We start from the raw sequence: 12,584 nt of genomic DNA, 5'->3' as shown, positions 1-12,584 counted from the left end.
GTGCTACTGCTGAGACTGCAAAGACACTGAGGTGCTTCCGGGCATGTGTGAGACACTACATAAACTGGCAGGGTACAGTAGTCCTTTTTCAGAATATGACAGTTCTGAGCCATTTTTCTTGTCATCTCCAAAATCTCCTACAGGACATAAAATAGGTGAAATGGAAAACAAGTGGCCATTTTTACTGGCTTCTTAAAAGATCCAAGCTGAGGCCTGAAATTTAAATCAGTAATTTGGTATTGCTTTACTTCAGTTAAAAAGGAGGGCATATGTTAGGCCTGTATGGTCTAAAACTGTATTCACTATATCACTCACAAATTTCACATTTATTCATGATATGTAAGCGCAGGGTTCTTCAGTTTATTTGTCCCAAGAGGCTACCTCATGTAAAAATTCTCCAGCTCGTTTTATAAAAAGCCCAATCTTCTCAAAAGAACAATTCAATCACTGAATCTAGAAAGTAGAACACTGCATGTTCAACCCTCTCCCCTCTGTAAAGAGTGGCAACAATCACACAAACAATCCGCTGTGGTTTGAACCACAACACAATCCAACAAAAATTGCTGGAACTTTCAAAGAGTAAAATTTTATTTTCAAGTTATAATGTGTGACCTCAAAAAAGAATCACTGCATTCTATGCAGGTTTTAGCTCTGGACTGACCGAAATTCCACATTTAATTGAAACTGTCGTACCTTAGGTAATATTTTTGAGAAAAAAGTTTGTTCCAGATCAGCAAGGCTGATATGGGGCAAAAACATTTCAGTCAGGATCCTCAAAACACCTGCAAAGCAAAATATTTAAGCATTACAGAATCATAGAGCAGTCAGGGTTGGAAAGGACCTGTAGATAATCTAGTTCCAAACCCCACCTCGACCCCCATGGGCAGTGACACCTCACACTAAACCATGTCACCCGAGGCTCTGTCCAACCTGGCCTTAGACACCGCCAGGGATGGAGTATTCAAAACTTCCTTGGGCAACCCATTCCAGTGCCTCACCACCCTCACTGTAAAGAACTTCTTCCTTATATCCAATCTAAACTTCCCCTGTTTAAGTTTGAACTCATTACCCCTTGTCCTACCACTACAGTCCCTAAGGAAGAGTCCCTCCCCACCACCCTTATAGGCCCCCTTCAGATACTGGAAGGCTGCTATGAGGTCTCCACGCAGCCTTCTCTTCTCCAGGCTGAACGGCCCCAATGAGAGAGGCAACACAACATTTGCCACAAATGCATTATCTGAGAAGCAACAGCTCCAACGTGCATAAACACATCAATAACAGCATCACACCTGACTACACTTAGTTGAAGGCTGAGCACAATTGTTTGCCCATGGAAGTACAATTTCCCATATTCCAAACTGCAGATAGCTGCACATTTAACATGCTAGTTGGCATTAATACACAACAGTGAATGTTAGCAAGACTCCTGAATGTTTACATATCAGCCTCATTTTCTTATCACTATCAGGTATTACAGGAGTTTTGCCACTTGTAAGATAAAGACCAAAAAGACAATAAAATACAAGATAAAAAGCACCCTTATTTCAAAGCTCTAAAAATCAGAAGTAGTGGGAAGGAAAAAGCAGCCTTACATGCACAGGTTCTTTATGGACTTTATATAAAGCTTTTATAAAGCTTATTCAACATGCAATTCACGTAATGTGCAAGATCCAGGATTGCTGAAGATCACAAATGTCACTAGTTATAGCATAAGCATTTTTAAGTAGTGCAGAATATAAGACATTGCAGTACAATGATCCACAGGAAGAAGCAGCACTTCTTGGTCACTACTTACGAATATGCTCATTCCAGTCTTCAGACTCTTGATACATAGCGTAAGAAAATGTTAAAGAAACTCAAAATCTCTCTGCCATAAAGGTTATGTTTAAAGCTTCTGCAGAAGCCACAGTGACTTCTCTCACACTGTTCCATGTACACTTCATCCACTGTACGAAATTGGTGGGGATGCTCCATAACCAATACAGGTAGATAAGACCTCAGTACCCGGACGATCAGCACAAGTATTTCGAGTGCATTGGAGAACAAGTCTTGAAGTCTGGCGGTGGGGGGAATTACACACATTACTGAATTAACCACACGCTATTTTCTACCCTGTATCTTTTATTTAAGTGAAGGGCTGTACTCGCTTCCAGCGAAATAGCCGGCACACAAGTTTTCTGTCCTATGCCAGCCCCTTACAAAGGTTGCAGCACTTTCCCTCCCAAGGATTTATTTGCTTAAACTGCGCAAAGCTGCTGGAGGAACACCCTCACCCCCACACACACCATTTCGGGGTGGCTCCCCGCAACCACGCAGTAGCCGAACCGCCCTCCCAGGAAGGATATAAGGAGCCGGGGCAGGACGGCGGGCAGCTCCCTACGGCAGAGGTCCCAGTCCCAGCCTCCCAGCTCTTGCAGAAACAACTCGAGATCTGTTTGGGACATGGCGCCAGCTCCGCTCACCTCAGCGCCCGGCGGCGGCGGGAAAAAAACACCTCCGCTATCCCAGCATCCTCCGCGCCCGCCCGCCCCCTTTTCACCGCGGGCGCGCATGCGCTCAGCGTACGCGGAAGCTGATCCACGTGGGGTTAGCGAAGGGGACCGCGGGCAGGGGTCGGTACGGACGCGGGAGGCAGCAGCACTGCGGGGGGACCGGATCCTCCTGCCCGACCCGCCTGCTGCAGCCGGAGTGCAGGGAACGCAAGTTGGGCCTTAACAACCTGTGCCTACACCTACATTACGTCAGAGATGTGGTCACTGGTAATTTTGTATATATTTAAATGTTTAGAAGGTGGGGTTTGTTTGGGGGGTTGTTGTTTTGTTTGGGTTTTTTTAAATGAAAATTAAAATGCTACAATAAGACAGTTTGTTTGTGCTACTACTTGGCAATTTAATGATATATAAAACTATTTACTTCCAGAAGTAATTCTCACCCGATTCATTGGCAAACCATCTGAGATTCTACCTGCAAAGCACTTTTCCCCATAGCAATAAGTTCATAAAAACATCCTCTACAGAAAAAACAGGAGAAAAATAACATTCTTTGTATCAGTATTGCTCTTGGATGACTCTTTCTGGCAGTAATAAATTAAGCTGACTGCTATTTTTGTTACTGCTATTCCCGAAAATGGCTTTTCAATTTAATTTTTCTATTGATGAATATGACAACAATGAAGCAGACACTCACGATAAAATGGACTTACAGCTGCACTCTCCAAAACACAAGCAGGAATCCGCAGAAAAAAGTAGTCAAGCTGCTGACGCTGTAGGAGACTCCAGCCCGAGGCTAGGTACAAATAATGACCAAGATGAGAAACCACCACAGAAAAATTTGTGCTTTAAAGCTGCCAAGGAGCATGACATACCTGAAGATCTCAACAAAGTATTGGAAAATAAAGTCATGGAAACAGTATCAGGCCTGTATTACAGAAACATGTCTGTAGTGGAAATGACAGGCTTGGGTGATGCTGACAAAGAAGGCATTGTGTCTAAAAGTGTTTCTTCTCATTCTGACCTGATCCCAGGAGTCTATGAGGGAGGACTGACAATTTGGGAATGCACCTTTGATCTCATAGACTACTTTTCCGAGGCTGAAATACAATTCACCAAAAAGACCGTACTGGATCTTGGCTGCGGGGCTGGTCTGCTGGGAATAGTTGCTTTAAGGAGTAAAGCTGAAAAAGTCCATTATCAGGACTATAACAGCACAGTGATTGACGAAATAACCTTGCCTAATGCAGTGGCTAACTGCGTAAGGACAGGCAGTGGAGTAGACACTAAAACTAGCCAGCCTCCTTCGAAGAGGCCCAAGAAAGCAGAGCACCTACGCAACATGCTCACGAGATGCAGATTTTTTTCTGGAGAGTGGTCTGAAGTCAGCCGGCTCCTGTTAAGCAGCAACAAACCCTTTTCAAAGTATGATATAATACTCACATCTGAGACTATCTATAATCCTGACTACTATGGTGCTTTGCATGACACACTGGCTCAGCTCTTGGATAAAAATGGCCGGGTGTACTTGGCAAGCAAAGTACATTATTTTGGGGTTGGTGGTGGTATCCCCCTCTTTGAGAAATTCATTGAGGAAAAAAATGTGTTTAGGACCAGCATAGTTAAAACAATAGATAAAGGACTGCAGCGGTGTATTATGGAAATGGCCTTTAAATATTCCAGTTAAAATTAAACCACTGGTCCTTCAAAAATACGTTGAATACAAAATGTTTTATTCCTCATGTCTCTTTTTTCTCTGTTGAGTTATTCTGGTTTGACAGATTAAGGATGCTAGTTATTGAGATGTTTGAAAAATTCTGATGCCTGACTAGAAGTGAAGGACTCTTCTGAATCTAATTTTGCATAGAAAAGGAGTTCTGCTTAAAACCACGTCTGTTTATGCCAATTAATTATCATTTATGTGTATTTTAAAATGAAGCAAGTCACTGTCCTCTGTCCCTGACTCAGATGGTTTGGCAGTGCCACAACTGAAAGTCACAGGAGTGGCTGCTGAGTGCAGCCTCAACGAGATCGTTTATCATCTTCGTGTAGTGGGAGAATCAGCTCCCGGCGGTAAGGCTGGCAACTCTGACACGGTTTAAGTGCAGCATCAATTTCAGATTGGACTGCAGGCCTCTGTGCTCTGCTGCTTTGCCACCAGAGGGGGATGTGACTGTATTTATCACTTGCTTTCTATTCTGCTAGCAATCTCACAAATCTTTGTAATGTTTCCATATGTAACACACACGACTTTTATTCAAGCCTTTGAAAAACTGTACCAGAGAATATTTACTACTGTGGTCTGTGAATTTTCACGTTCAGATTTTGACATGCCACTCTAAGAAATTTCAGCAAATAATTGGGAAAAGCCATATTGTTTTCAGAAATAAATAAAACATTTCTGGTTTAGAAACTGAGTTGAAAGAAGATTCTGTAAAAGAGAAGTTCCTTACAACTACCAACAAACCTACAAATGCAGTCCGGGAAACTAAAGGATGACAGAACCAAGCATTAGGTGACAGCTGGAAAAGGAGATAAACTGTGCTGTTACAGCAGATTGCTAACTAGATTGCTATACTGTTTTTTTTAACAAGATTTTTCCAGAAATTTATTGCCCATACACTATGACCCATTTTCAAGACTTGGGGGTGGGAGTACTACTGAACACTAACCGCTCTTCACTCTTTCCAGCCGTTTGGCTGGGCAGCAAGTGTTCAGAGAAGCCTGGATACAAGTCATTTCTGTGTCCTAGGCTGAAGACAGAATTTCTTGCTGAAGAAATTCTCTCACCAAAACTGAAAAAACCCAAAGAATTATAAAACCTGATCCTGAGCACTTGGTGTCACCAACAATTCACACAAAAAAAAATCCATTGCATGTTTTGTCTTAACCAAAACTGGACAACAAGCTATTACACAACTCTTAACATGTACATCAAAGTCACTGCTTATCATGATGCACTGCCTTATTGAGTGCCCTTGCATAAATACAAACTTAGAGACAGTCAACCACTGCAGTGGACTGGATCTGAGGATACCCAGCGTAGGGGAGAAAGGACAACAGTCTGACAGGATGGAAAGAAACTTAGAACAGCAGTTACCTAAATAGCTTTAATTATTGCATAAAGTTCCTGTCACTGAAGACTCTGAAAGTCCACTGCAAGATTCCTATTTTGTCCATGTTTCTATTAAGGTAGAGTCATAGAGGATTTCCTGTGCTCAAGAAGAGACTTTACTGTTGTTTCAAAACCAATTTTAAGTAGATCATTTTAAAGGGATGCTTTTGAAACTGCTGAGGTTGCTTTTTTATAGGAGAGAAGGGAAAAAAGCAGTCAGTTGTGCCACGGATGTGATTGCGCTTTGGAATTTTTCTGCATCAACTCTGGAACTCACCAATGATAGATAACTGCTGACTACAGATTGAGGAAAAAAAGTAGTTTTAGCTTTGTCAGGTCAATACAGTACTGTTAACAGTTCTTTTTTGTCAAAACTGGAAACAATTGGAAACAAAGCGACTAGCACCTGCCATTTTTTCAAACCTCAGTTGCAAGACAATTAGTGGCTTACCCAGTGACTGAATAGCTTGTTCTGCACCTGCCAGGTCTAGTGCTGTTTCAGAGAACAGTACCTGCAGCAAGAAATGTTGCCCACTACGACAACAAATATGGTTAAGAACAAGAATCTTGTGTATTTTTTGAAGGCACTTACAATCTCCTATGTTTCCTCTTGAAAATACTCCTCAGTCAAACTCGCTATCTTGGGTTTAATATACTACTCCTTTACTAGCTTCATCTTATTCTTGGATTGCTCAAACATAGCTCTCTTTTTGTGCTAATACAGAATCAGATTTTTTAGGACTTTCAAGTGAAGAGCCACAATCTCACAGTGACTGCACACCTGCAAAACAGGAAACCCCACACAGTATAAAGTTCCCATTTCAGAATTACAGGTGAGAATTAATAGAGGATGGGGGTTTTTTATCAGGTGAAATCAGCAAAATCAGCATTGGGATTTCCACAATTCCAGATGAGTTCTATTCTAGCCTTAAAATTCAGCACATACATGCTGAGAGGAAGCAGAATTCAACACTTAAGTTTTGTAGGCTAGTTGATGTTGGAACGCTAACAGAACAAACAACACTAGTTTCCTAAATCTACACTAAGGCTTTCTCAACCTGCCCAATCATCACCACCCTAGTGACCAGTTTCCTGCTTCTCTTCATGATCTGGAATAAAAATCTTTCACTCACTTGTAATACTTGTACATATTAATAGCTAGGGAAATTAGCCTTTCCCCAAATGACACTGCATTAGAGAACAACAGGCCCAATTTCTTGCATGAAGAAACAAAGATGAAGGTCAGCTGGTAACTCAATTTATTAGCTTATGGCAAATCATCACTCCTTTTCTCCCCTTACTCCACCCCCTCACTCTTTGAAAGAGCCATCACAATAAGAAATCCGGTCCAAATTATGTCCTTCCCGTAACTATTGTGGAGAGAAACATTAAAATCAGTCATAAAACATCTCAGGAAACTAAACTAAAAAGCTTGTTTGTTTTAACAGGCGCTATCCTTAACTGATTACTTCCCTTTGAAGATTATTTGCTAGTTTTGGGAAATGAGGCTATTAAAAAGATCAGTTTTGTATACTGGCAATTACAGTTATTTCACTAAAGTTTAGGGGAAAAAACCCGTGAGGAAAATCAAAGTGGGAAGTGCCTAATTTGCAAATTATTGACTTGTATGCTATTCTTGGTTACTAGGTACACAGGCATTTAATCACATTCTGAAATCAAAATCTTGTGGAGAAAAAACAACCCTGTGATCAATGTTGTCATGGCATTTGAAGTGGTGCAGCCAGAAGACTATTTACTGCACAACGGCATAAAGAGAAGCACAAAAAGCAGATGCAAAAGCGCACAGGGGTGCTGGAGGGAAAAGCCCAGGCTGCTTGTAGGGTGAAGCAGGTGCCAACTACAACACCTGTAGCACCACATTCAAGAGATCCTACTCCCAGGGGATTGAGATGGAGATACCTGGAACTCTTCTAATGAGGAATGGACTGAAAGGTTTGAGGACAAATACAAGAATTTTTGCTCTGCCCAACCAATCAAAACAGACACAACAGTGACATACGATGGATTATTACAGTATTAAGGCAATAACAACAGGATTTTTTTTTTTTTTTGTGATATAAACTTGACTAAAGCCTCTCAAATTTCACAGTTTGTACTTTAAGAGTCACATGAACATTGAAAAGTCACTCTATACCACTAGACACGGGTAGATGAGTGCAGTAGGAAACAACAAAGGGAAGAACTGGGATTTAGATAGAAATACTTCTTAAAGACTGCAAGTCAACAATATAAGCATAAAAACAAAGCATATTCCCTGAAATCTACAACAGCATTAAAAGAAGACTGGCAGAAAACAAAAAAAGCGAAAATTGTAGCAAGTAGCTTCACAACATATGAAGAGCAAAGTCCTGCCATGACACATGCAGTAAGTTAATTCAGACACTGCCTAGGTGTGCTGGCTCTTGCAGGAAGGTAATTAACTGTAAGATAATTATTTCTATAAAAGAAAAAAGTATCATACTCACAGGGAATAAAAGTACAGAGGAATCAATATTGTCAGAATTTGACATTGCCATCAGTCTGCTCTAGGTGAGGATCTTACACGAACACAAAAGATCTCAATCATTACTTGCGTGGAACACAAATACTGAATTTTCAAAACCATGGAGTAAATCAAAGCTTTAGATCATTGATGAAGACCTGTAATAGTCACCCCCTCCCCCCCCTTCCTCCCCTGACTTTTGTAAATGTGGATAAAGGAATTTGAAAAGCCCAAAGAGCAATAGACAATAAAGGAAACGGAAAACACTGTGGTCAAAAAAAATGGAACAGGTTTGGTCCTGTGGTGTGTTAAGTTGATGGCAAAATCCTGGTGTATCCTACAATATATCAGTTAGACAGCATTGGATAAAACAAACGGGAGGTAAGATGCTGTGGGAGTGTTTAATTAGATGGCATGTCAAAAGGAGAGGAAAAAGGCTTAGAACTGCAGATTCTGCACAAAAGAATGATCTGAAAAGTAAGATATATTTGGGGATTACTAACCTTATTATAAATCACAGCAGATTCCAGCTACTCCAGATTTATGGTAACACACATAGAAGACATTTGATTTTATTTATTTAAGTACAGCTCGTAGAGTTACCAGGTTTTGTTGTGTTCATAAATAGCCAATTTATTTCGTGTCATCTGACCATGTAATTTCATAATCTGGATACGCTTTTTTCAGTATCTCCACAGTCGCTGAATGATCTGCTTTTCCATAGCCCTGCAAGAACAAATGCTTATTAGACATGTACAGAAAGTCCACAGAAACATTCAGTTCTCGTTGACACAAATGATCCAGTTATGATTTGATAGTTCAAGTAGTTCACATACAAATCAAATACAGGTTCTAAAAGAGTTATTCTTGCAGTATTGTGTTTTATTTAACTCTTGTCCTCACCAATTTCCTCCCAACCAGAGATGTAAAAAATAAATGAGATGGGGTCAGGCATATTTTTCACATCATGGTTTCTCCAGCAGAAAACTTGTTTTAAAATGTTCCCAAACCCTCAGCCACCATATTTACTGAATGTCCTTTTAAACCACAGATTGCATTGACCCACTTTAATGAATGAGCATACAAACATCCGATTTGGCTCAGCTGAAAGAAAAGGGAATAAGCCACCACATGTGTAAACATTTGAGTAATATTCTAGCCACTAAAGAAATCAGAGTCTTCATGTTTTATTTATTTGGAATCTTGCTTTAGATGGTAATGGCATGATTTTAAATATCTGTGCTCTTTAGCCACTGCAACACCAAACTAAGGCAAGGTCAGATGACCCATGTGATTTTTAACCTTTGTTTAAATCACTGATCACATTGTTACTCTTTCACTGAAATTTAAGACAGTTGTGGTAGAAAATGCCTTTCCATTATTGTCTTATATGACTGGAGTTATCTTGATTTCTTATTTTAGAATGACAAGTAAGGTTTTTGCTGTCAAAAAGCCTTCACTGCACAACAGCACAATCTACTGACAAAACCCTGTGATTTACAGGTCACCTTCTTTTTCCAGTAATATTTCATGAGAAACTTCACTTGGAAGACTGAAAAAAGAGCTCAAGGTGGCATTATTAAACAAAACATGTACTCTTACTCATCACTGGCTCTACCCCAAGAGGAACAGCTTAAGTAACCAGCATTTAAACTTTTGAAATTATTTTTGCATTGAAATTAATTTGCATTTAAATTTTTGAAATTATTGATGCATTATAAAACACAAACTTTTCAAAAAGACCATAAAATATAGTTATGTCAGAAATATTGCAGGTTTATCCTGTCAGTTGTAAAGCAATGGACTCTTCATCAGGGACTGTAGTGATAGGACAAGGGGTAATGGGTTAAACTTAAATAGGGGAGATTTAGGTTAGATCTAAGGAAGAAATTCTTTACTGTGAGGGTGGTGAGGCACTGGAACAGGCTGCCCAAGGAAGTTGTGGCTGCCCAATCCCTGGCAGTGTTCAGGGCCAGGTTGAACAGGGCCTTGAGCAACCTGGTCTAGCGGGAGATGTCTCTGCCCATGTAAGGGGTCGGAACTAGATGATCTTTAAGGTCCTTTCCAACCCAAACCATTCTGTGATTCTACAGATTACTCTTGCCTTGGTAATCACTTTAAATTCCTTATCCAGTTTGGGAAATAATAGCACAGCATCAGCTTCAGAAGAACAATGACTATTTCCCTGGTTTTCATAAAACACCAGGATAGTTCTGGTTTAGAGTCTGACAACAAATCTCCAAGTAGAGAGAAGCATTAAATCAATGTAATTAATATACTAACTTCTGACCTGCTACTGAGGTCTTCTCAACCTCCAGGTCTCTGCCTGACAGAAGCCCTCATGGTAATAAAACCCTGCTTTTACATGGTGCTTAGCTGTAAGTGTCAAGGTACCAAAAGCAGAGAAGCACCATATTTTCCACAGACATTGCCATTACAAGAGCAGGAGTTGGCTACTGCCTCTAACACTAAATTGGCAGTTGAGTAATACAGGTGTCAAGTCTCATCCAAAAAAGTTCACGAGGGCCTACAATCACAAGAATTTAGTAGAATAAGCATTATACACTGCCTTCCTACACCACACAAATCTAGAATTAGTTTGGTTTTTTTTCTTATGATTCCAGGTGGCAAGAGTCATCTTGGAACAAAAGCAGCACTAGCATTTAAAAGCAGCACTAGCATTTAAAAACACTTAACGCATTCCATTCAGCCTCCACTGCTCACCTAAGGTGAGCATATCTGAAACACCATCACTTCCTATTAACAATTAATAGAACTCTTTCCTTCTTGGCTAGAATCTTCACTTACAGTATTACTGCAGAAACAGCTATGCCTCATCACACAGCAACACCAGAAACAGGCTATAGCATGTTCCCTAAATAAAAGAAATCATTACCACTTACAGAGACTTTTCATAAACTGAGCTTACACAGAACAGGTAACAAAAATGATCTAGCTTCCATATTCTTGGAAATTACTTTTATTCCCACAAAATGCATTTATGTGAAACTACGTCTTCACCTACTAAAAACTGACCACACTTAAACTGGGTGTACTCTTCTCATCCAACACATACACAGAACAACATTCACAATTTAGCTGGTCACTGCCAATCAACATTCTCATTGGCAAATAAAGGTTGCATAATAGCTGGATCAAGACCCAGTGGCTACAAATGGGCTCTTCCTGCTCTAGCCCTACGACTAAAAGATTCTGAGTCAAGAGAAGCTAATTTCCATTTTTAGTCTGGATAATAACTTAATGTTGGTATTACTCAGCATTAAGATATCTATTATTTTTGCTTTGGTCTCCTGCCCTTAAAACTAGTGTTTTTTTCTAATTTATCCCACAAGTGAGCCAGGCAAGTTTTCCAGTTACGTTTATGCTGCAATTCAAATTGCCAAAAGCCACAATACTATGAAACAAAACCCCCAGAACATCAAGGACAAAAAGATTTGAAGGAATACAAGAGATGCACTTACTGTGGAGAGCCCAAATACCCTAATTTTCTTGTCTTTGCTATTATGATCGATTTTCCCTCCTCCAAGGCACTTGCACTCATATCCCAGCTTTTCCATCTCAGGATTTACTTTTTCAAATATATGATCTGCACAAAAAGAATGGTTAGAGCCATTAGAATACGCACTCAGCACCAAATACTTGAGAACTCTTCAGTTATTTTCCACTCATTTTCCTCCAGTGCCCTTCTCTCACTTGCAAGAGAGGAAGGTTTCTCTTAACAGACATAGAAAAGCTATAATTAAGGTTCTCTATTTCCGGTTTTTTACTTAGTTAACACCTTGCATTCTCCTAAATGATGTTTATCGGGTTCAGAAATGGCATTTGACAGAGATATTGACCTGCTTTCCCTATTCACACAAGGCACTTATGAAGGTTAAAAAAAGGGTCTTCTGAATTACCCCCGCTGGCAGCAGCCACCGCAGGACGGGGGCCTTCCCTCCGCCTCAGATTCACTTGGGAACCGGCGGCCACGTCCCGCACTTGAGGGACGCTGCCGGGGTGGACGGGGCCTGTTAACGGCCGCTCCCCCCCCCGCCGCCCTCCACCGCCGCAGCCTGTCACCCACTGTGGAACTCGGCTGCCTTGGTGCCGCGGACGATGTCTCGCCGCTCCCCGCCGCCCGGGCGCTGCAGCCGGACTAGGATGTACTTGAACGTGCCCTCGGGGTCGATCTCTACGTCCCGCACGGCGGCCATGGCGGCGCCGCCAACCCCCGGCGGGCAGGCGCCGCGCGCGCCGGGGGCGGGGCCGCCGCTCGGTGGGTCCTCGTGAGGCGAGCGGGAGCCGGGAGCAGGCGGGCGAGGCCGTGGGTCGGCGTGGCCCGGCCGCCCTCTCGTCACAGGCTGCGGCAGGGCGCACGGGGATAGGCCGGCGTTACTCCTTCCAGTTGCCCACCCAGGCTTTAGAGGAACCTTTGTCTTCAGCCGCCGTGCCGCCTACCCTCGGGTCCCAGAGC

General features: G+C 41.6%; 3 protein-coding genes across 7 annotated transcripts in view; 1 reads left to right on the top strand and 2 right to left on the bottom strand.

The window, feature by feature from the left end:
- Positions 1-8,698, bottom strand: part of C8H1orf112 (chromosome 8 C1orf112 homolog) — a 25,421-nt gene extending 16,723 nt beyond the window's left edge. For 2 of the 5 annotated variants that reach the window (XM_030495650.1, XM_030495651.1), the window contains exons 1-3: positions 2,346-2,510; positions 1,796-1,835; positions 694-782 (exon numbers count right to left, since the gene is read on the bottom strand). In XM_030495650.1, coding sequence (XP_030351510.1) covers positions 694-782; positions 1,796-1,835; positions 2,346-2,444 — 228 coding nt within the window. In that variant the 5' untranslated portion in view covers positions 2,445-2,510. Of the gene's footprint in view, positions 1-693; positions 783-1,795; positions 1,836-1,924; positions 2,238-2,345; positions 2,511-8,610 lie in introns of those variants that run through there. The other 3 variants (XM_030495653.1, XM_030495652.1, XM_030495654.1) reach the window with 3 other exon arrangements.
- Positions 2,559-4,902, top strand: METTL18 (methyltransferase like 18). The gene is made up of 2 exons (XM_030495661.1): positions 2,559-2,759; positions 2,920-4,902. Exon 2 carries the CDS (start codon positions 3,127-3,129, stop codon positions 4,174-4,176), a length of 1,050 nt encoding a protein of 349 aa, XP_030351521.1. The 5' UTR covers positions 2,559-2,759; positions 2,920-3,126; the 3' UTR covers positions 4,177-4,902.
- On the bottom strand, positions 7,677-12,584 carry LOC115611945 (14 kDa phosphohistidine phosphatase). Its single transcript, XM_030495662.1, has 3 exons — positions 12,195-12,584; positions 11,590-11,714; positions 7,677-8,833 (listed from the first exon to the last, which is right to left on the bottom strand). Exons 1-3 carry the CDS (start codon positions 12,322-12,324, stop codon positions 8,741-8,743), a joined length of 348 nt encoding a protein of 115 aa, XP_030351522.1. The 5' UTR covers positions 12,325-12,584; the 3' UTR covers positions 7,677-8,740.

The sequence above is a fragment of the Strigops habroptila genome, chromosome 8 (assembly GCF_004027225.2).
Source record: "Strigops habroptila isolate Jane chromosome 8, bStrHab1.2.pri, whole genome shotgun sequence".
In the NCBI taxonomy this organism is placed as follows: Eukaryota; Metazoa; Chordata; class Aves; order Psittaciformes; family Psittacidae; genus Strigops; species Strigops habroptila.
Note: the sequence above shows the minus strand (reverse complement) of the source record. Positions and strands in the feature narration are given on the sequence as shown.

Coding starts and splice junctions, on each gene's coding strand:
- METTL18 (XM_030495661.1), top strand. CDS start 3,127: ATGGCTTTTCAATTTAATTTTTCTATTGATGAATATGACAACAATGAA.
- LOC115611945 (XM_030495662.1), bottom strand. CDS start 12,324: ATGGCCGCCGTGCGGGACGTAGAGATCGACCCCGAGGGCACGTTCAAG. Junction 11,715..12,194: donor CAAGGCAGCCGAGTTCCACA/GTGGGTGACAGG, acceptor CTTTTTGTGCAG/ATCATATATTTGAAAAAGTA. Junction 8,834..11,589: donor GGGTATTTGGGCTCTCCACA/GTAAGTGCATCT, acceptor TTGTTCTTGCAG/GGCTATGGAAAAGCAGATCA.